General features: G+C 51.4%; 1 protein-coding gene across 4 annotated transcripts in view; it reads left to right on the forward strand.

The window, feature by feature from the left end:
* Bmp1 (bone morphogenetic protein 1) overlaps positions 1-17,031 on the forward strand; it is a 44,890-nt gene extending 27,859 nt beyond the window's left edge. For 2 of the 4 annotated variants that reach the window (XM_032917586.1, XM_032917589.1), the window contains 9 exons: positions 130-325; positions 960-1,085; positions 1,731-1,891; positions 2,240-2,420; positions 5,925-6,050; positions 11,553-11,680; positions 12,052-12,265; positions 13,682-13,932; positions 16,345-17,031. In XM_032917586.1, coding sequence (XP_032773477.1) covers positions 130-325; positions 960-1,085; positions 1,731-1,891; positions 2,240-2,420; positions 5,925-6,050; positions 11,553-11,680; positions 12,052-12,265; positions 13,682-13,932; positions 16,345-16,479 — 1,518 coding nt within the window. In that variant the 3' untranslated portion in view covers positions 16,480-17,031. Of the gene's footprint in view, positions 1-129; positions 326-959; positions 1,086-1,730; positions 1,892-2,239; positions 2,421-5,270; positions 5,595-5,924; positions 6,051-11,552; positions 11,681-12,051; positions 12,266-13,681; positions 13,933-16,344 lie in introns of those variants that run through there. The other 2 variants (XM_032917587.1, XM_032917590.1) reach the window with 2 other exon arrangements.
* The last annotated feature ends 5,639 nt before the right edge of the window (positions 17,032-22,670 follow it).

The raw sequence follows: 22,670 nt of genomic DNA on the forward strand, positions 1-22,670 counted from the left end.
CACAGACCCTTCGAATCCACCCTACAATGCTTATGTTGGTTTCCAGGACAGTCTGCTTTCCTGAAGGCTCTGGGGATGGGGATCCTGGAAAGCAGAACTCCTTTCCCTGATAGAGCCCCTGCCTCCTAGATCGAGCGTCATGACAGTTGTGCCTACGACTACCTGGAGGTCCGAGATGGGCACAGTGAGAGCAGCAACCTCATTGGGCGATATTGTGGGTATGAGAAGCCTGATGACATCAAAAGCACATCTAGTCGGCTCTGGCTCAAGTTCGTCTCCGATGGGTCCATTAACAAAGCTGGCTTTGCAGTCAACTTTTTCAAAGGTACTTCCTCTCCTGTCCCACATTCTCCTTCTGTGGATGCTCAGTGCCTTGTCTCTTTATTCTTCATTCATTCCATGTGAAGACTCCATGACAGAGATGCAGGTACATGGATACTGTTAAAACACTGTGGATAAATACTACCAAAGGTCAAAGTTCATCCCCGTGAGGAGTGGGACTTGTGGAGGGAAGGATCAAGGCAGAGGGAGGATGTTTTTAAACTTATGTGGTCTAGGACACACTATTTCCCCAAGCCACAATTCTTCACCTATACAGTGGGCATAACAGCTGCCCCACACTAGGAGTCATGAAGTGAATAAAGGAGAAACGAGAGGGTGGTACTTTGGCGGGACTAGTACAAAGGAGGTGTTGGTAGCTGCCAGTTAGCCTGAATGCTCAGAAGAAGGTTCTGTAGAATTTCCTTGTGGGTTCTCAGCAGCCAAAGGAATATGGGAAGACAGGAATAAGGGCTAAACAGGCAAGTGAGGCTTTTAGTTCACTCCTCCCTGCAACATAGGGAGAGAGGTCATAGGAACCCTGACCCTGGGCTTGAACCTCAGGCTCAGTGCAGGAGGAAGGAGCAGAGTCCAGCCTGTGGTTGGTGACACCCCTTTCTTTCTTTCTTTCTTTCTCACAGAGGTAGATGAGTGTTCAAGGCCCAACCGCGGGGGCTGTGAGCAGCGGTGCCTAAACACCCTGGGCAGCTACAAGTGCAGCTGTGACCCCGGCTATGAGCTGGCCCCAGACAAGCGTCGGTGTGAAGGTGAGTGTCCCACTATCCCAGGACTATTGGGCTCTTTCCTGTGTCCTCAGTCAGTCATATCGGGACAGGCTGGAAAAGTTCTCTAGTGCCATTCCCAGTCACGAAGGAGAAAGGTGTCCTACACGTCAGCCCCCAGAACATTGTCAGAGTGTGATACACACTGGCATCAGGGGCTTTTACTCTGACTCCCTTGTTAATACTGATCTTAATCTGGTGATTGATGTCACCATCTTCCAAAGGGTCATGATCCACCATTCAGATGCCACTGTTTGCAGAGAGTCTAAGCCTGTATGCTAGTGACAGACCTTCAGGATAGCAGTTCCAGATCAGGCTGGTCTTACTGCCTTTGACCAATGCCTCTGGGTGCCTCCCAGGACTGCCCATTTATACATTCACCAGGCCCCTCTGTGTCCCCTCCCAGCAGATTCCTGGCCCATCTTCCAGAAGAGGTAGTAGAAATGGCCATGTATGCAGCCCCTTTTGATCTTAGAATCTGGGCTCACCTTCAAAGGCCCTACCATCTGTCCCAGGCCTCTGACTTGTGGGCCCATAGACTCCCATCTCCCCCTGACTGCTGCCCAGCCTCACGTCCCTTCCTAGCGTGGGGACTCCTGGTGGATGATGCTGCCTCACTTGTCCCTCCAGCTGCCTGCGGTGGATTCCTCACCAAGCTCAATGGCTCCATCACCAGCCCCGGTTGGCCCAAAGAGTACCCTCCCAACAAAAACTGCATCTGGCAGTTGGTGGCCCCCACCCAGTACCGTATCTCCCTGCAATTTGACTTCTTCGAGACTGAGGGCAATGATGTAAGTGCCTCTGAAGCCAAGGTGGGTAGGAAGGTGTGGGGCGTAGGAGCTTGGCTCAGTGCCTGCCTTCCACCATTGGGAGAATTAGATACTAGGCTCGGAAAACAGAGACTTTCCAGTACATGGAAGCTTGGAGGGTGTGCAGGGCCATGAAGGAGCATCTGCAGATGAGGATGGGCATTGGTTGGAAGCCTGTGGAATGAGGAAGGGCTTGGGGCCAGCTGCTCTGGGGCTCTGCGATGTGGTTTTGTTGGGAGAACAGACACTGAGCCTGACAGTTTCCCAGTGAGTGAATAGTCATGAGAGAGGGTTCCTGGAGGCAGCATCCAGAGCTGGGCTCTCTGGCAGGTGTGCAAGTATGATTTCGTGGAGGTGCGCAGCGGACTCACAGCCGACTCTAAACTACATGGCAAGTTCTGTGGCTCCGAGAAACCAGAGGTCATCACTTCCCAGTACAACAACATGCGTGTGGAGTTCAAGTCTGACAATACTGTGTCCAAAAAGGGCTTCAAGGCCCACTTCTTCTCAGGTAACCCTGGGTTCCTTGCTCTCTAGCCCTGCCTCCGACAAATGGAGCCCTCTGGCCTTCCCTGGTCTCCTAAGCCCCCTCTCCCCAACTTATTATCCTCCATCAGTACAGCCCCTGGGGCACCTGAATATCTTTATTGGGAAGCCCTTAAAACCTTAGTTATGCCAGGCCTAGGGAGGGGCAGAGCATTTAAGGGCAGAAATGAGGAGGCTGGCAAGCCAAGGCCTGAAAGGGGAGGCCCTAGGACAGGGGTTCAGTTGCCTGAAAACACAGGATGGAGAAGAAGGAGGTGTCTTGGACTGTGTGGGGTAGTCCATCTTGCAGCAGCTGCACTTCTAATCAGACCCCGCCCACCCAGCCCACTGGGTTCATGCCAGGCCTTCCCACAAGAGAAGTCCTCTCTGCCCTTTAGTAACAAAACTACCCGTTCCCCTGCCCGTGGAAGGCCTGGCTTCATCCACCCTTAAGCTTTATTTGGCCCTTTTGCAGCCCCTCTCTGTGTGGTCCAAACCCAGCCATCCCAAGCTGGACCTCTGGGGTCCTGGGAGACCTCTCCCCTGTTCTAGGAATCCCTAAGCCCTCAGGTCAGTGTGAGGAAAGGAGCAAAAGGGCCCAGACCCAGCAGTGAATGGTAGGAACACTCTACGGTGGGGTGTGGACAGAACAGGAAGCCAGTGGGCAGGCTGGAGGAGCAGGTGGCTTGTGGAAGGGTGGGTTAGGGACCTTCAGCCTGACTTTTCCTGGTGGGGTGGACATAGGGTGGGCAGGCCCAGGAAGCCCATGACTCCGTCCACGCTGCCTCCCTTCTCCCCTCCTTACCCAGGGTCCCGCATCCTTCAGCCCCCTATGTGGCTGCCCTGCACCCTTGCCTGTCCCACCTGGATGCCATGCACCTGTCCCCGTGCACTGGTTCCCTGCTTGGCACTGCCAGCTCTTCTGCTCTGCTTAACATGCTCTGTTGAGCTATTGCCCCCAGTCCCCTACCCCATTGCTTGCTGAGACCTTCTCCGTGTAACACCAAGCCCGCCCATCCTTTCCTAGGCCCACTTAGACCAAAAAAAAAAAAAAATGCTTTCCAGAGGGCTGAGGGCATAGAATATCTGCCAGGCTGGGCTTCTCATAGAAACCATTACCTGCTTACTCTTGTCTGTCTCTGCCCTTCTGCTACTCCAGTCTTGGAGAGGATGTGGGGGTACCCATGTTTGTTTGGAGTCACTTCCCTGTCTCCCCACCCTTTACATAGCACTCAACACTGTACGAGATATGTACACGCATGTACACATGCTCACACCATATGTATACACACATGCATGCATATATATGCATTGCCCCTTGTACAAGAAACCTGCAGAGGACCCTCATCAATGAGCATCAGAGTTCAGCCTCAGGGCCTGGGGCATGTGACTGTGACCCCCAGGAGGGGGCTGTGTGGACTTTTGGGACACCCATCGAGGAGACCCTAAGACAAGAAGGAGAAGCAGAGCCTGAAGACCTTCAGTCTGACCCCAGCACCTCCGGGGCATTTGGGCACTGTAGGGTGAGTGCCATCTCCTTGTTGGGGTCTGTGCCACCTCCCTTGCCCTGATCCCCTGCAATGTCTTCTTCAGTCACAGAATGGGCCGTCCACATTTCAGGGTGTGCCAGAGTCCCCTCCTAGATGTGCAGGCAGCCATCCACAGAACTGACAGCCCCACACATTACTTCAGTCTTTCACGTACCCATCCACTCATTGGCTTAACAGTTTTCTTTTACCCCACCTGTGTCCCAAGCACTGGACTAGGTATTTGGGGAGCATATATGAAGAAGGCATGAGGGTCCAAATATGCTTGGGAAGCCATGGCTTACTTTGTGAGCTGAGCTCCCTGGACCTCCTATCAGAGTCCCAGGAGAGGCACCCCACACACCTCAGGGTATGTCTCACAGACAAGCATAATGTTAACTCCCATGGTCAGGCCTGATAGCCAGAGAAAGAAGTTCTGGGAAGGGAATCGACAACTCTACCTCTTAGACCACGCTCCTGTGGACTCTTGATGGGTCTAGCCCACCTGAGCATGAGAAATAGGGCCTTCTAGGAGTCAGTGCTGCAGTCCCCAGGCTCCAGTCCTTAGGCTGGATTGGGAACAGTGTCCACTTCCCACAAACCTGCGTGGACAGTGGAGTGCCTGCAGCCGTCTTCCCACTTTGTGGCTCATCTCTGGAATTCTGGGTGTAACTGGGATCTACACACTTGTCCTGAGTGCCTGCTTCTGTGCCAGGCAAATGGACTTAGAACAAGGGTGTGGCACACAAGCCTGTAACTGTGTGCTTGTGTATGTGCTTGTGTGTGTGTGTGTGTGTGTGTGTGTGTGTGTGTGATGCCTGACCTGTGTACATGTCTATCTGTGTTTCAACGTTTGTACAACAGTTCTTTTATGCACAGGGCTGTGTTTATGGTTGTGTTCCTGGGTGTGTATGTCTGTGTCTCACAACTCTGTAGGCAGCTGTCAGAAGGAGGGTGAGCAGAGCATTTCCATAGCCCTTCCCAGCACTCCGCTCTCCCAGCGACTCTGAGCTTCTCTCCCCCGTGTGCACGCCTCGGAAGTGTGCCATCCCTCCAGCCCTTCTCCGTGCCACAGGCTCAGTCTGGTTCCCTGTTGCTGTGCCTCCTGCTAACCCAGCCGTAGTGACATGGCCGTCCTGCATGTGGGTCTGCCTGCCCCTCCGCCCCACTCCTCTCTGTCCACCTGTCTGGAGACCCTGGGTCTAGTTTTTATTGATTGCCCTCCCTGGTTCCTGCCCTCCCTCCACCCCCTTCATCCCCTCCACCCCCACTCCTTTGTCCCTTTTCTCCTTCTCTCTCTCTCATTTCAGAAAAGAGGCCAGCTCTGCAGCCCCCTCGGGGACGCCCCCATCAGCTCAAATTCCGAGTGCAGAAAAGAAACCGGACCCCCCAATGAGGCCTGCCAGGCCCCCAGACCCTTCATTACTCAGGAAGCTCACCTCGGACGGAGTGGGCTGGGGGCTTTGGAGCCCCACCTACTCCCTGCCTCCACTCTGCCATTCCGGCCGCCTCCTTAGGCTGGACAGAACTGGTGCTCTCCTCTCCCCCTGCCCCCTCCCATTTTGATGGTGTCTGTGACATTTCCTGTTGTGAAGTAAAAGAGGGACCCCTGCGTCCTGCTCCTTTCTCTTGCAGTCTGCTTGTCCCTGTGTCTGTTTTTCCACTTGTCCGTCTGTCCAGTAAGCAGGTAATGGTAGAGGTCCCCATGCTGGTCAGCTCCAGACCCCAGCCCTCCCTCCACCCACTTCTGCCCACCTCTAACTTCTCTGCCCAGAAAGGAGGCCCACCCAGTTGGCCCCACTGGTGCGGTGACCAGAACGCCATCATCACCCTGACCTTCCACTCTGCACCCAGTCCCCCTGCGAGAGCACTCCCTCCCACAGGAGGAATCCCCGCCAGGCCTCCCACGTCCCCTGAGCAGACCTCAGCCCACATAGACCCATTGCTCTTGTTTGTGTCTACAGACAAGGATGAATGTTCCAAGGACAATGGTGGCTGCCAGCAAGACTGCGTGAACACATTTGGCAGCTACGAGTGTCAGTGTCGCAGCGGCTTTGTCCTTCACGACAACAAACATGACTGTAAGGAAGGTAAGACCTGCATAGAGGGCGAGGAGGATGGAGAGGGTGACCACAGCTGGCCAGGCGCCTCACAGTGTCCAGAGATGACCCCCATGCAGATGTCTCCATCTGGAGCGAAGGAAGCTGGTACCTCCTGTGTGGCGCTCCGACCACCCTTCACTGTGGTACCCAGGTCACATGCACAGGTGCTCTCCCCTTGTCCACATCAGGAGAAGAGTCCACAGGTGCTGAAGGTCCTTTTCTAGGCTCTTAAAGCCCGAGTCTAGGCTGGGTGTGGAGCAAGCCTTTAACCCAGCACTCGGGTAGATGGATCTCTGTAAGTTCGAGGCCAACCTGGTCTACAAAGTCAGTCCCAGGATACCTAGGGCTATACAGAGAAACCCTATCTTGAAATCCTCCCCCGCCAAACAAAAAACAAAAAGCAAAACAAAAATCCCTGAACCCAAGATTTTCTGTTTGTTATGGCTATAAGATAGCAGCTAAGAATACTGATTCTGAAGCTAGGTGGCCTAGATCTGTCACTTGGGTAACTGTGTGCCCTCGAGTGGCCGGCTTATTCACCCTGTAGCAGTGGAAGATGGAGGTAGATCAGAAGTTTTGGAGCAGTTCCAGTCACACAGCTAAGTGTATTGCCATCGCACTGGGACTCCAAGCAGGGCTGCCACTTTCAGTCCTGAATATACATGATAGGCACTCAACCTGGCTATTCAAATCCAGAATGTCCTAAAAATCTGAAGCTGTTTGAACTTTCTGTATCATGATGCTGCAAGTAGGAAATTCTACCCCTGACCTCATGTGATTGGTTGTAATCAAATCACAGGCGCACTGAAAATACTATGGAAAATACCTTCAGGGACTGGCAAGATGGCTCAGCCCCGCCTGAGTTCATCTGTACAAACCTGCATAAATGTGGAAGCCAGCTCTACAGAGCTGTCCTCTGGCTTCCACATGATGATGATGATGATGATGATGATGATTTTTTTTTAAGGATTCTTTTATTTTTAATTGGGGGAGGGGGCATGTGTGTGCACATGAGTGCAGTTACCAGTGGAGGCCAGAAGAGGGCTTTGGATTCTCCTGAGGCTGGGACCCTGATGTGGGTCCTGGGAGCTGAACTTTGACCCTCTGAAAGAGCAGTATGTGTTCTAAACCACTGAGCCATCTCTTCAGCCCTAAGTTTTACAATTTAAGAAATGGTCTTTGGGCCATGTTTGTAGGGTATATATGAAGCGTGATTGAATTTAGTTGCGGTTTGAGTTCCATCCTTATAGCTGATTACCTACTCTTCTCTCTTACAAACACTCCTGGTGCCAAGCATTTTGTGTAAGGTATGCTCAGACTGTTAAAAGGCATCTACCCTCACAACACACAAAGCACCCAGTGCCTCTTCGGACAGGATACAACACTGTTCTGACTTCTAAATTCTGTGCCCTGTACCGGCTTGAGCAAGTGCAATCCCAACAGCCTAACACTGCCTCTACCACTGAACATGTGGCTTGAGGGTGAGTCATTTAACCCCTTGGAGCTTGTTTCTTCATTCATTGCACGATAAACAGTAAGACCCTGCCCTTCCGAGGGCGGAGCTGTATTGCTATCATTATTCTGCTCACAGAGATAGTCCCTAACACATGACTCTTAGCTGTCATTGAGTGAACAGCCCAGGTGAAAATAAAGATGCTTCTGAGCAGAGTTCAGAGGACGGAAGCACCCGCCGGAGAAGCTGCGTGAAGTTGAGAGCTTCCACCGAGCACCGAGGGTGCCTGGGCACTGAACTTCTGACTCCCTGAGCACCTGCTGCCCTCAGCTAGCTGAACCCAGTCCTCTGCTTTTCCAAACCACATTCTCCAACAGTTTAGATAGAAAGGGATGGAGCTTGCTCCTCAGTTCACCTTCTGGCACACCTAGAAACACTCCCCATTCCTCCCTTGGAGGTGGGCTAATGCCAGATCAGGCCTCATGCTTGGCTCCCATGGAGAAATTGATTCTGCTGAAGGTTCTTTTGGGGAATGTGCGCAGAAATGGCACCCAGCCTGAGAAGAGATATGAGCGTATATGGGAAGCAGAGCAGGAACGCTGGCGTGGAGGTAGGGCGGGCAGAGGGGCCACCAGAAGCTGCAGGTGAGTGGTGGGGACAGCTCCCACATAACAACAAAGAGGCAGGTTCTACACACACACACACACACACACACAGGAGGGGGAGGAAGGGGGTAGGGAGGGAGGAAGGAGAGAGAGAGAGAGAGAGAGAGAGAGAGAGAGAGAGAGAGAGAGAGAGAGAGAGAGAGAGAGAGAGAGAGAGAGTGTTGAGGACTCAAGAGTTAGATGAACCTTGACCCTGGTCTCAGTGTGTAGCCTGTGTCTACCTGTCTCTTTTCCCTTGACAGTTCCACCACACATTGACTGGTTGCTTTCTGTATTAGCAACCTTTTATCACCCAAAAAACTATCTGAAGAAAACAACGTAAAGAGGGGAACTTGTATCTTGGTTCCGGAAGGGTTTGGTCCATAGTTCTTGGGCTCCATCACTTTGGACTTCAGGCAAAGCCAAAATCATGGCAGGGAGTTCATGCTGGAGCAAGGAGCAAAGCTGCTTAACTTATGGTGACCCAGAAGGGTATGGGGGAGCAGAGAGGCAGAAAGAGGCAGCAGTGACCAGGACCAAGGTATGGACCATTCAAGAACACATCCTTAGAGGGGCATTCTTCCTCCAGGCCTTCTACATGACTTCTGTATAACTCAACAGTCTGTTCAGTTATAAACCCTTCAGTGGAGTAAGCCGTTGACGAGATCAGATACCTCATGATCCAGTGACAGTACAAGAGCCATATTGCTGCCCTGGGGACAAAATCTTTATCTCTTGAGCGTATAGGGGACATTTTAGATCTAAATCACACACTGCTCTTTTGCTTTGTTTTGGGATGGGGTCTCACACCATAGTCTAGGCTAGCCTTCACCTGACTTTGCAGCCAGCAGTAGCATCAGCTTTTAAATGTGCATTTGGGAGGCCATGTTTTGTGTGAAATTCAAGTTGCTATAAATAGAGGAGGTGTAGGTGACGATGGTGTGGTGGTGACCAGATACCTGGGAGACCAGCTGGGAAAAAGGAGCGAGAGACATGGGAGACTGACTTCAGGAGCTCACGGGCTCCAGAACTGGGAGAAGGTGGTCTTCTTTGTGTGTTTCCTGGCTACTGGCAGCAATGAACCCCAGCTTCCAAAAGGGCGGTCCATTTCCACAGGGAGGCATTACATTTCCTCAGAGGCACCAGGAAGGAGAGTCAAGAAGAGCTCCTATCTGAGGGCCTCGTTTCTTCAAGCATCAGGAGGGTGACTGGTCTGCTGCTGGGAGGGACAGTAGATTGAGCGGGTTGGAGGACTGGGACAGTTGCTGGTAGATGGGTTTGGTGAGGGACAAATGTAATGAGGATCTAATGATCTGGAGGCCCTGGAGAGGCAGGACGCCACAAATGTTCTTTCTAGTTGTTTATTTATTTTGTATGTGTATGTGTTCAAGTGTGTGTGTGTGTGTGTAGGGCTTGCATGTGGATGACACAGGTTGACATTAGGAGTCTCCCTCAATTACTCTTCACCATATTTTTTGAGATAGAGTCTTTCACTGAGCCTGGGGCCCAGTGATTTGGCTGGACTCGATAGCTCCAGGGATCCTCCCGTCCCTGCCTCACTGGTGCTGAGATTTTAGTTGTGTGGTATCACATCTGGCTTTTATGTGTGTGCTGGGGGTTGACCTCTGGCATTCGTTTTTGTCTGGTGAGCACTTGTTTGTTTGTTTTTAGCTTTCTGAGACAGAGTTTCTCTGTGTGGCTGTGGCTGTCCTGGAATTCTCTCTGTAAACCGGGCTTGGCCTTGAACTCAGAGATCCACTTGCCTCTGCCTCCCGAGTGCTGGAATCAAAGGTGTGTGCCACCAATGCCTGGCTCATAAGCACTTTTTTGACTTTTCCATCTCTCTAGAATCCTCCTCTTGTTTATTTGTGCATTTGCTTTGTATTGGAGATTGAACTTACATATCTTGGGCGAGTGTTCTGCCTCTGAGCTCCACTCCCAGATCTCCTTTTGTTCTTTATTTTGAGGGAAAGTCTTGCTGAGTTGCCTGATCTGGTCTTTAACTTACTCTACAGCTGAACCTGTGGTCCTTCTGCCTTGGCCTCCCTTGTAGCCGGAATTACGGCACATGTCACCAGGTCCAGCTGAATGGGGTTTCTAGTCTGTCAGCATTCTGGTGACCAGCCATGTCATCTGGCTGCTGAGGACAGCCAACTGGTCTATACTATGGTGGAAGACAGACTTCTAGGTGATGGGTCCATGACCTGAATTCAAGCGACCTCCATCTGAAAACACAGTTAGTCCCCCAATCATCTGTATTAATGTTGCACAGATTTTTTTTTCTTGTCATTATTCCTCAAACAGTGCTGTGTGTTGCTGGATGTGGTGGTACACATCTGTAACTTCAGGGCTCAGGAGCCAAAGGGATTATGAGTTCAAGCCTTATGTGGGCTATGTAGAAAGACCCTATCTAAACAAACAAATGAAAAAATCCATTTACATTATGTTAAATATGATCTAAGGACCTCCAACATTTAAAGTGCACAGGGTGGGTGGCGGATGTAGCTCGAAGTTCTTCCCCAGCATGTACAGTGCCCTGGGTTTGCTTACCAGAGCCATATAGACTGGCCACGAGAGCCACATGCTGATAATCCCAGCACGTAGGGGATGGAGGCAGGGGCTTAGATGTTCAAGAACATTTGAAGCTATGTGAGACCTGTGGGGTCGGGAGAGGGAGGACAAGAGAGAGGGAGGGAAAGAGAGAGCAATTATAGTAAGGTAAGCGTGGGGGTCTCTGCAACTATTACACCATTTTATAGAGACTTGAGCATTATGAATTTTGATAGTTGGGAGAAGTTCTAGATCAAATCCCTTGTGGATACTTAGGGACCTCTAAGCATGCTGGGAAAAAATGCAAGAGGGTAATACATGCTGGGAAAACCCAGAATGAGGTTGTAAGGGGAAACAAGAACCTGAAGAACTGAGGAGAGGCCATGATGGGTGGTGGCACTTGCCTGTTGCTGTCACCTGTGATGGAAATGAGACTGGAGTTTGGGGATGACTGAGTCAGGTGTCAAAGTTAATGGTGACTATGGAGGCCTCTGAGGCCCAAAAGATGACAGAGCCTCACAACCTACAAACGTTCCCAGGTTGCTGAGGCGAGGGAGAGTGTGACAGCTGGACAGAAGTGGTATGGCCAGGTGGTCACAGAAGGTGGACCTCTTTGCTGCCCTTAGGAGTCTCAACCAAGGGTTCATTAGAAACCAAGTCATTAAATTCTCTCCTAGAATGAGTAAATGAATGATGAAGAAATGGTGTGTGTCTTTGGTCCATTTTGTGAATGGAGGACCAGAGGCAGAGCCGCGGAGTGAGCAGGAGGGGCGCCCCTTCTTCATGGGAGGCACTAGAGTGGGAGGTCCTTGGTCATCCCCTTCTGTCACTCATTTCCTATAGCCGGCTGTGAGCACAAAGTGACATCCACCAGTGGCACCATCACCAGCCCCAACTGGCCTGACAAGTACCCCAGCAAGAAGGAGTGTACGTGGGCTATCTCCAGCACCCCTGGGCACCGGGTGAAGCTGGTAAGATACCACTTGGCATCCTGTATGGACACCCTGATCCCCCAGGTCATGTGACCATTTGATTCTGCCATCTACAAAGACTTGTGTGAGTCCAAGGTATTGACTATACAGAGGGGCCTGGCTAAGCCTCCGGATCTACCCATTCATATGCAAATGACTCTTCATGAACAGGAGCCCTATTTCTGAATATATTTTGGGGATGTCTCTGACACTGCCCATTCCTGAGTCCTCCCTCATGGTCATCCCACAGCCCTGATTTCGATCCTGATTGTGTATGAGCTAGAGACCAGAGATACAGAGATCTCAGGGCTCCTTGCCCCCAGCTGCCCTAGCCACACTTCTAATCCTGGTTCCTTTCTTGTATCCTCCAGACTTTTGTGGAGATGGATATTGAGTCTCAGCCTGAATGTGCTTATGACCACCTGGAGGTGTTTGATGGGCGTGATGCCAAGGCGCCAGTCCTCGGCCGATTCTGTGGCAGTAAGAAGCCTGAGCCAGTCCTGGCTACCGGCAACCGCATGTTCTTGCGCTTCTACTCAGACAACTCAGTACAGAGGAAAGGTTTCCAGGCCTCCCACTCCACAGGTGAGGCCGGCCTTGGGCTAGGTGACACCCCTGCACTGATGTTTGCTCTGGGCACAATGCTGACTCTGTTTGCCAACCCTGGCCTTTGAGGGTTCATAGAGCAGAGCCCTGTAGCCCCAGGGCCAATATTGTGTTCTGAGGACCAGATCATCAGAGTGAACACTAAGGGGCAGGGAAGAAGTCATAGGGATCATGAAGGTCAGAAAACAGGGTGGTGGGACAGCAATCAGAGGAAGCATCGTTAAGGAACCTAGGAACAAGGAGAGCACAGTCTAAGTACAGGTCAGAAAATGAGGCTAAGAGGAGAAGATTCCAGTCCGCAAGGAGCTTGCTCTGCATTTGTTTATTTGACCAAGTTCCCCGCCTGCCCCAGGAACTCAGTCCAGTGGAGAGATAAGCCGGGCGCTGATGATTACAGTATAAGGCAAATCATGACTAGGTAAAAAGAAACAGGAAAAAACTGGCTTGAGGGAGCTGGAAGAGTCGTTCCATGTGGTGGGGGAAGGGTGCAAAGTTCAAGCGGGGCTCACACACGGGTGGACAGAAAGTCACCTGGTCTGACTAGAGCAGGGAGTGTGGGGATGGCAGTGGGAACCACATAGTTGTAGTTGCAGAGAGAAGCTAGAGACCAGTCCCCGGCGGCCAGCAGACAGGCCAAGGATATCAGTACTGGGTTTCGTTGTCGACTGGTGGGTCCCAGGCATCCCAGAACTGGTAGGTCCACACACCCCCACCCTTTCCTTTGCTGCCATCAAGGCTCCCTTCCCGCCTCGCCCACAGAAATGGACCCTAGGGTGTAAGAGGAAGTCCAGGGGCACGCAGAGGAGAGTGTTTGCTGTGTTCATGCCCTGCTTACCATCTGCCGTGCCCAGCACAGGTTCACAAACCAGAGGCTGGAACTCCACCTGGCTTGTAAACCTGTGTTTGATCTACCCGAAAGTAGTGGAGTTTATTTGTTTTGTTGTTGTTGTTTGGTTAGTGTTTGCTTGCTTGTTTAAACTCGAGCCAACCCTTAAAAATCAGGTTCATACACAAAACCCAAGTGCATAGGTTTTCTCTGTAAATTTAAAGTCTGACAGTGCTTGGCCCTTCTACAACAGCCCTTAGCTAGAACACAAGAGGGTCCTTCTTTAGTACAGACACTACCACTTTACATCCCCTCTTACTTAGGGTCTCACCCCAGAGTGTCTCCTAGCCTCCTCCTTGGATCTCTATCTGGAGGTGCAGAGCAGAGCACTTGCTTGAGGCTAAGTCAGATCCCACCTGTCACTGGCCCGTGGCCTCTGTGCTGCGAATTTGTCTCTGTGGTTCTGGGAGGTAGTGCACAGCACTGTAAACGCAGTGGTCAGCCTTGTGATCGGTCATCACCGTGATTGGTCGTCAGTGGTGATGAATCTTGTCGTCCACCCCCTGCAGAGTGTGGGGGCCAAGTGCGGGCAGATGTGAAGACCAAAGACCTTTATTCCCATGCCCAGTTTGGTGATAACAACTACCCCGGAGGGGTGGACTGCGAGTGGGTGATTGTGGCAGAGGAAGGCTATGGTGTGGAGTTGGTGTTCCAGACCTTCGAGGTGGAGGAGGAGACCGACTGTGGCTATGACTTCATGGAGCTCTTCGATGGCTACGACAGCACAGCTCCTAGACTGGGGCGCTACTGTGGCTCTGGGGTGAGCACCCTTCTGACCCCATACTTCACTTTGGACCCTCACCCTAACCCAGCACTGATGCAGCTAGCATCCCTGGAGACCCAGGGTAGGAGGCTGAGTGGAAGGACTTGCCCGGTCCTCTGCAGAAGTTAATATGGGAAACCTGGGGCACTCACAGAGACCCTCACAGCTTGGACTATCCTTACTCAGGAAACCAGGGTCCTTTCTGGGTAGTGCGAAGGTTTCCACAACTCCTGGCCTGAGCCCCACGCACACCCAAGCTCCCTTGGGGCCAGTTTGATCTGGCTTGCAGAACTGCATTTATCTGGAAATGGAGGTGATAGGGTTCTTCCTGAACCACTCAGCCCTTGATCCCACCACCACCACTGATTCCCAGGGCTGAACTGGTGGGGGATGGGGGACAGAGGTTAGGGCCAGAACCAGAAGCAGGGGCCCTGAGCTAGGCTCTCACTAGACTGGTTGGACCACACCATTGTCTCTTCCCCTGGTGAGAGCCCACTGTGTCCTAAAGCCTTTGCTGCTTTTATCCAAGCAGGCCCCTAGGGGTTGCTTCTGAGTCTGTGTAGAGAGGATCTGCAGAAGTTGGGGGCACAGTCACTTTGGCAGGTTTGTAAGAAAGGCCAGGCCCAACCCATGGACATGTTTCTTTTCCTCCAAGTAACAGATGAGGGGCTGTCTCCCTCCCTCCCCTTCTCCCTCCTCCTCTCCCTTCTTCCTCCTGTCTTCCTTCACCATTTTCCTCACAGGCATCCACACGCACACAGACACTCTGATGCAGCCCCTGGCTCCTGCCTCTCTCTCCTCTCATTTGCTGCCCCAAGAAAGGCACTGGCAGGACCTCCCCTTAGGGGCTGAACTACAACCTAGTATGAGCAGCAGAGGCTGGGCCAAGGAGGAGCAGGCTGTGGGGGAAGAGGCTATGTACAGCCTTCTGCCTGCCTCTGGCATCCCTGGCTGTCAGATTAGTGCTTCCTACTTGCATAGACACACAACAAATGAAGTGTCACCAAAGGGGTTCTTCCAGGGACGTTCCCAGGCTGGGGCCAGCAGAGGGGATGTGAGAGGAACTCAGGCAGGGCTTCTCCTTGGCACAGTTACTAGAAATTTCTATAAGGCTGTAGAGGATGATTCCTTTTATGATTGGAGGGCCAGGGCATAAAGTCACCTCAGAAAGACATCGCCTGTCTCCCTCAGTCCCTGGCCCCTGGCTTGAGGCTGCTCTTCAGGGTCTGGAGTCAGAGCAAAAATTGGGTCTAGAACCATAGCTGGGGCAGGAGTGGAAATAGGTGAAGGACAGCAGAGCCCACATCTGGGCTCCCTGCCTAGCTAGCCTAGTAGACAGAAGGGCTGGTTCATCCCCTCTGAGGGGCATGGGTTTATAATCCCAGCACCAGAGAGACAGACAGGCAGACCCCTGGGGCTCACTGGCCAACCATTACGTGGCAAGTTCTAGGTGAGTGGGATCCTGTCTCATTAATTAATTAATTAATTGAGATTGGCACCTGAGGAATGACACCCTCTAACCCTTTATATATACATAGAGAAAATAAATAGATGAAAGAATGAATGAATGAATGAATGAATGAATGCATGCATGCATGCAATGGCTGGCTCTGAGCTTAGCTTGGTGAATTGGTTTTGTTTTTAGGCAAGTTGTAAACCTGGCTGGATAGAACTTACTATGTAGATCAGGCTGACCTTGAACTCACAGAGGTCTGCCTGCCTCTGCCTCCTAAGTGTCCCAAATGCTGAGATAAAGACCACTACACCTGCCCAGCTCTGATTCTGATCTTTCAACAAGCTACCCTTAAATTCCTGGTGGCGTGAAACTGCTTCATTTTTTTAAAAAAACAATACAATTTTTAATTGTGAGTGTGTGTGTGGAGGGGTAGGTTGTGCAGTACCTGAGAAGGCTAGATGGGTATCAGATCTTATAGAACTAGAGTTATAGGTGGTTGTGAGCCACCCATTGTGGGAACTGAACTTAGGGTCTCTAGAAATGAGGAAGTACTCTTAACTGCTGAGCCGTCCTTCCAGCCCTATATCCATCAATCCTTCTCTTTCTCTTTGTCTCTCTGTCTCTATCTCTCTGTCTCTGTCTCTCTCTCTCCCCTCTCTTTCTCTCATACTTCCTTTCTTCCTTTCTTTCCTTCTTCTTCCTTTCTTTCTTTCTTCTACACGCACGTACACACACACACACACACACACACACACACACACACACACACCAAGTGGTCTCATTCTCACTAGAGAGCTCAGACTGCTCTTCCTCTGGCTGCATTTCTTGGGTGCTGGGATTACAGTCAAGCACCACCTGCTTCATGGGGAATCTTGAAACCAAGGACCTCAGGGAGGGAAGCCAGCAAGTGCAATCCCATCCCAGCTCCTCATGCCCAGCCTTCTCCCTGGCAGCCTCCTGAGGAAGTGTACTCGGCCGGAGACTCTGTCCTGGTGAAGTTCCACTCTGATGACACCATCTCCAAGAAAGGCTTTCACCTGCGGTACACAAGCACCAAGTTCCAGGACACACTCCACAGCAGGAAGTGACCACGGCCCCGCTCAGTAGTGGGAACTGGAGTCCTGCTTCCCTAGATCACCCAGACTGGACAACAGGGGGTGGGGGTGACAGGCAGATGGTGATGCATTGTCCCTCACCCCCAGGCACCAGGACCTACTGGGCCAGTGGGCCAGGCGTCGTCAGGAGGTAGGAGAATTGGACTCCTTAAGCCAGTCTCCCACTGCCTCCTGTCAGTGGGGCCAGGGAACCAGAGCTTCCACCAAGACACTTGAAGTGACCATTCCTCCTTGGGGCCCTGCCTGGGGTAAGACAGTCTCTATGCAGGACCCTGCGGCCTTCCCTACACGCTGTATTGTGTAGAGCCAGTGGCCCTAATCTTCATTGTAATGTACATTTCCTGCCCCTTCTCCAGCCTTGATTTGATTTTATTTTGACCCACCGCTTCCATGCTTTCTGGGTACCCCTCAGAGCTGTGGTGGGGAGTTGGAGAAGAGGGAGTGGATAAGTAAGACAGGGCTTCTCTTAGGCTCACTGGCCACACCAGGGCACCCCAACCAATAAACAGAAAGTGTTACAGCCAATATCCTGTGCCAGATGCTGTCTATGATGCGGGGGCATGGTGGTTTCTTCCAGATGTTCGAGCTTGCTGGGTGTCTGAGGCCAGTAATGGAGCCAAAGCACCTGGTTTTGCTGGCTGCCCTTCCCTCTCAACATTCCAGAACCCCTAAGGGTGTGACTTCGCACTGGGGTGGACACACACACACACACACACACACACACACACACACACACACGCTGCTTATAGTTCTCCCACACAACAGGAGTAGAACATTCTATAAAGAGGCCGTCTGGAGGAGGGAAGAGGCATATAAAAGAGGCTTAGGGTATGTTTGTCCATCTGGCTCTTCTGTCTCTTGGTCTGGGGAGGGAGGAAAGAGGGGGTGAGAATGTCTAGCTGGCAAGCCCACTACAAGTGGAAGGCCTACATTAGCTAAGACAGGTCTGTTCCTGACCTGCAGATGCTGAATGCCAGCTGAGGGTCCTCTACTCAGACAGGGTGGCTGGGACTGAGTAGACATCCCAGCTCGGGCCCCTCTCCCCAGGCGACAAAGGGTGCTGTCTGTCCAGTCTCCTCCCAGCTGTTGCCAGCAGTGAGGCCCAGACTCGAGCCTGGAAAAGCCAGAAGAGAACCCTGCCCCCTCCTTTCTGAGGAGGCTCCCCTAGGACTTTTGAAGGCGCCTCACAGGGAAAGGAAGTGGGACAAGGCTTGTCTTCCCTTTCTAGCTATTCCCTGAGGCTGGAGGAAGCCAGTGACTTGCCTTAACGCAGGACTCCCCGAGAGGCTAGGATTCTCCCATCAGTCCCAAGCTCCTCCCTGTGGCAGATGTAGGATTGTACCAGGCCATCTGGACCACCCCCTGGGAGCAGCATGCACGGTACACCTCATATAGGCCTTTATGCAGAAAGCAGTGGTGGAAAGTAGACAGTGCACCTGGGCCCTTCCAGAACACCGGCTGTTTCCCTGCCAGCCTGAAGCCATCCCCCATAGACAGGACTGGAGCCCTGCTTGTGCACAGGAGATACCCAGAGGTGCTATCACTTACCCTTGATTCCCCTCCTGTTGTAGGGATGTCCAACACAACCTGTAGGGCCACAAGCAGAGGCCAAGGATTCCTGAATGACTGGAGTCACCTGACATCTCCCATACCCTCTGATCACCTACCGACTCCTTCAGGAAAGACTGTATTCAGTGGTCACAGTTCTCCCTATTCCAGGTTCTTATAAAATCCAAAGGAACACAATCCCAGATCTCAAGGCATATGCCCAAAGGAACAAGAAGATCACAACCTTCTCTAAACCTAGAAGCTTCCAGTCACTGAGATGCACATGTTATTTCACTTTGGGAGGGGGGTGGGGGGTGGGCATGGGTTCTTATGAACAATAATAACATGGCATCTCACTCATTTGCAGGCAGTGACTGACAGGGGACGGTGTGCCAATAGTAGAAGGTGCAGAGCATCATGGAGACCTACCTAGCTTTGTGTAGGACTGGAGCCACAGTATGGGTTCCCAATTAAGTGTATGGAGTAGATGTGAAGAGCACAGAGCAGGTCCTTGTAGCTAGTTCAAGGTTCTCTGCACTGTTTGTAGCCTGGCAATGGTAGCCCAAAGTAAGGGTGATGAGTATACAGTGGCAGTGAGGGAGGGGAGGGAGGGAGGGGGAAGGACAAGGGAGGGGCAGGGGAAGAGGGAAGGAGGAAGAGAGGGAGGAGGGGAGGAGAAGGAGGAGGTGGAGACTTTAAGAACACAATACCAGAGTAGGATGATGGTAGATGAGAGGAACGCAGAGCAGTGCTCTCCTCCTTAGGGAACTATTCCAAGCTGACTGCAGGATGTGGAAACTTTTTTTTTTTTTAAAAATGTTAGTTTTTAAAAAAAGATTTATTTATTTTATGCATAAGAATACACTGTAGCTGGGGTTGGGGATTTAGCTCAGTGGTAGAGTGCTTGCCTAGCAAGCACAAGGCCCTGGGTTCCGTCCTCAGCTCAAAAAAAAAAAAAACAAAAACAAAAACAAAAACAAAAACAAAAAAAAAAAGAATACACTGTAGCTATCTTCAGACACACCAGGAGATGATATTGGATTGGGTTACAGATGGTTGTGAGCCACCATGTGGTTGCTGGGAATTGAACTCAGAACCTCTGCAAGAGCAGTCAGTACTTTTAACTGCTGGCCCCATGGAAATGTGTTTTACGAGTTGAGTAAATCATGGTGCCCTCTAGGACCAGCTCATCCTCACCCCTAAACACCTAGCAATCAGAACTAGGTCAACTCCAGTGCAATACCTGTAATCCCATGGCCGAGAAAGGCCTAGTGGCTCCTTTAACTGTCTCCATGAGTGTTCCAAGGACCTAAACACCCAGCTATGGAAAAGCCAGGGAAGAGTTACACCACACCTCTAGTCCGAGTCAGGAGGAGAGAAGCAAGCCACAGAGTCTCTCAACCATGCTGTCTGGGAGAACCTCTCAATCTTTGGCAGTGAGGCCAGCACACCCCAAAGATAGTTACCTCTATGACACTGACCATGTGATCCATTTCTGGTTGTCTGCTCCCTAAACCTGCTACCCACTGTCAGTTCCTGTTATAGTTAGAGACAGTCAAGAAAGCCCACCATGCAGGCTCTAATGCCACCAGAATGCAGCCCAGTGTGGGGAAGCCCCTGAGGTTCTTTCAAAGGAACCCAGAGCCCACCATGGCATCTACTGTCAAATCAGGAAAGTTGGGTGCCCAACTCTGCCCTCATAATTTTTCCTCTCCTTTCTTCTCATCCTCTCAGAAGCAGAAAGGTCCCAAGATTCAACACCACCAGCACATTGTTGAACCTTAGTTCTATCTCTAGGTGCTGTGTGATGTTGGATGACTTATTTAACCTCTCTGAGACTGGGTCGTGTTGTACTATCATGCTAATGACAGGAACACCTGACATGGTTATGGAGAAGGAAGGAAATGCTCTCTGAAGTCAACCTGTCACTCTGCCTGGCCGATAGTAGGTTCTTTTTTTTTTTTTTTTTTTTTTTTTTTTTTTTTGGTTCTTTTTTTCGGAGCTGGGGACTGAACCCAGGGCCTTCGCTTCCTAGGCGCCTACCACTGAGCTAAATCCCCAACCCCCGATAGTAGGTTCTTAATGATCAGGCCTTTTCTGCCAACTAGCTCCTCATTCTGCCTTGCTCTCTATCCCTGGTCCGAATACACACCTCTGGGTACACTTGTTTTCTGCCTCTGCCCCCCTCCCTCTCTCTGTGTGATATTTAGCCTGTAGCAAGTAGGTGCCTGTAGGGCAGTAAGGACATATTTCTGGCCAGCTGGTGGCCTTTCTGGGTCCTTCCCAAGTTCCACCCTGTGCCTGATTGTCCCTACACACAAGGCAGATTCTGGAATCTGTGAAAAGTTTGGCTGCTCCAGTTTGCAAAAACAGTGGCGCCTGCCTTGGAAAACTGGTGGGGGGGGGGAGGCAGCCAGGTGCTCTCCCTGGAGTGACAGGAGCTACCACACTGCTCCCCCCACACACACAACCCAGCCTCCTCCTGAGCAGAACTGCTGTTCCTGCCTGACGCTCTCCCTGTCCCCCATCCTGGAACATCTGGTTCCAATCTTCTCCAGATGCTGCAGCCACACTTTTATGGGCACCTCAACTCAGCTTCCTAAATCAGGCCTCCCTCCATTTCAGGGTACAGTCTCTCTTTGTCCATTTCCTTGGGATCTCAGCTACCTCTTTTCCTAACATCAGAGAAGCCACAAAGAGAAGGCAGAGGAAATTCCAGAGCCCTTGAAACTGGCTTTCTGTTCCTCTACTCTAACAGACAGAAATCCTTTCCACCAAGAACTAAAAGTATAGCTAGATACTGGCCAGGGAGGAGGGGGAAGTTGGGTGCACAGCAGTGCAGAGGAGAATGTGGGGGTCATGTGTACTTCGGAGGGAAAGGGGTATGGCCACGTTTGTACCTGCACAGTGGGGACAGCCACCTATAACCCCGAGACTAGCCTTTAGTTCCCTTTACAATCAGTGCTGGAGACAAGCTCAGATCCTTCTGCTACAGTCTACCTTGGGCCTTACCTTGAGCCTCCTGTGGATGGTGTGTATGTAGTATGCATCTCCTTTTCCTGGGTCAGGTTAGACCCTAAGCTAGGAAGAATGCCAGTATGTACAGCCTGTAGTGAATCCTCTGACACTTTTCTCTCTGCTGGGTACTTTCTGTCTAGGGATGGTCATGTGTTGAGAATGGCCCACCATCCAGATGGAGAAAGAAACAGGCTTACTCTGTTCTACACTCTTGTCCCCTAAAATGACGACTGAGAGCCAGTCCCTCTTTCTAAAAGAAGGGCGTCCAAACGGGAGACAGAAGCCCACCCTTCTTAAGAGCTCTGAGAATCCATACTTCCTAGAGGCAAAAGAATCCACTCCCCATCCTGAGCTCACTGCCACCCACTCCTTTAAAATAAGCCTCTGTGACATTTGTGACTCTCTGGCGCCCCCTGGCGCTCTGGGTTAGCAGGAAGAGCAGTGGAAAGGGTCACTACGTGGGAGATAGGGTCTAACTGCCTGGGTCTAACCGTTCCATAAACTGACATACTCTAAAGAAGGCAGCCACCCGGGCCGCTGAATGTAAGATTCCCGTTTCTGAATTGGCACAGACAGGTACAAGCCTCTAAATTTCATGCCTCAGTGTCTTATACGTGAGGCAGGGATAATACCACAGCATGTAGACAAACTTAGCTGCTGTGTGGAAGGAGCAATCCGTTGCCAGCACGCCCTCAGCTGAGGTGAACTGCCCTTCAGTTTTCTTTATTCCAAGGTGGCGGTGCGCCATGACACATGTAAACCTGACCCTGACTCAGGCGGTGTTGGTAAGGTGCCTCTGACAGTTCTGGAACATTTCCACTGCAGCTGAGAACCATTTTAATAAGTCTATAATAATAGGCACAGAGGTGACTCAGATCTGCAACCAAGGAGTCCTGCCAGGGAGGAAGGGACACAGGGCTGTTCGAGAGGGAAATCCAGTGGCACCTGAGTCTGAGCCATGACAGGCCGAGATTGTAGGGAGGACTCCATCAGAGGCCCAGGGGCTTTAGGCACATAGCCATAAGAGGCCTCCCTAGATACCTCAGTGCTGCCTCTGGAAAGTACAGGGTGAGACCACATGGTCTCCAAAGTCTCTTCAACTGGGGTAAAGCTGTACCCCTGTATTCTGAGCCCTGCCAGCCACTGTAGGATGCTATTGGGTTGGCTAATGGGGCATGTTCATGTGGCTTCAGGTGGCATCCCCATGAGACCTTTCTTGGGGACAGAGCAACTTGGCTACTCCATCCATTTCTTCTCAGTCTCAGAGGCACTACTGTGATTGCCCTGCATATGCCCCAAACTCAAGGTTCATTGTTCAAAATTCAGCTTCCGTGGTGATGGGTTTAGGAGGCTTTGCCTTTCTTAAGGGTAGGGCCTTATGAATGAGATTAGTGCCCTTATGAAAGAGGCTGGGTGGTGTGGTAGGCTAAGATGTGGCACAGTAGAGTGTTTGCATGCAAAATTCCCTGGGTTCAGTCTCATATAAACTTACAGGTGCCATACAACATACAGGTGTGTGGCAGTACACACCTGTAACCCCAGCACTGTGGAGGCAGGAACAGGAGGATTAGAAGTACAAGTGCATCTCGCATAGGGAG

Source organism: Rattus rattus, chromosome 12 (genome assembly GCF_011064425.1).
Source record: "Rattus rattus isolate New Zealand chromosome 12, Rrattus_CSIRO_v1, whole genome shotgun sequence".
NCBI classification, from domain to species: domain Eukaryota; kingdom Metazoa; phylum Chordata; class Mammalia; order Rodentia; family Muridae; genus Rattus; species Rattus rattus.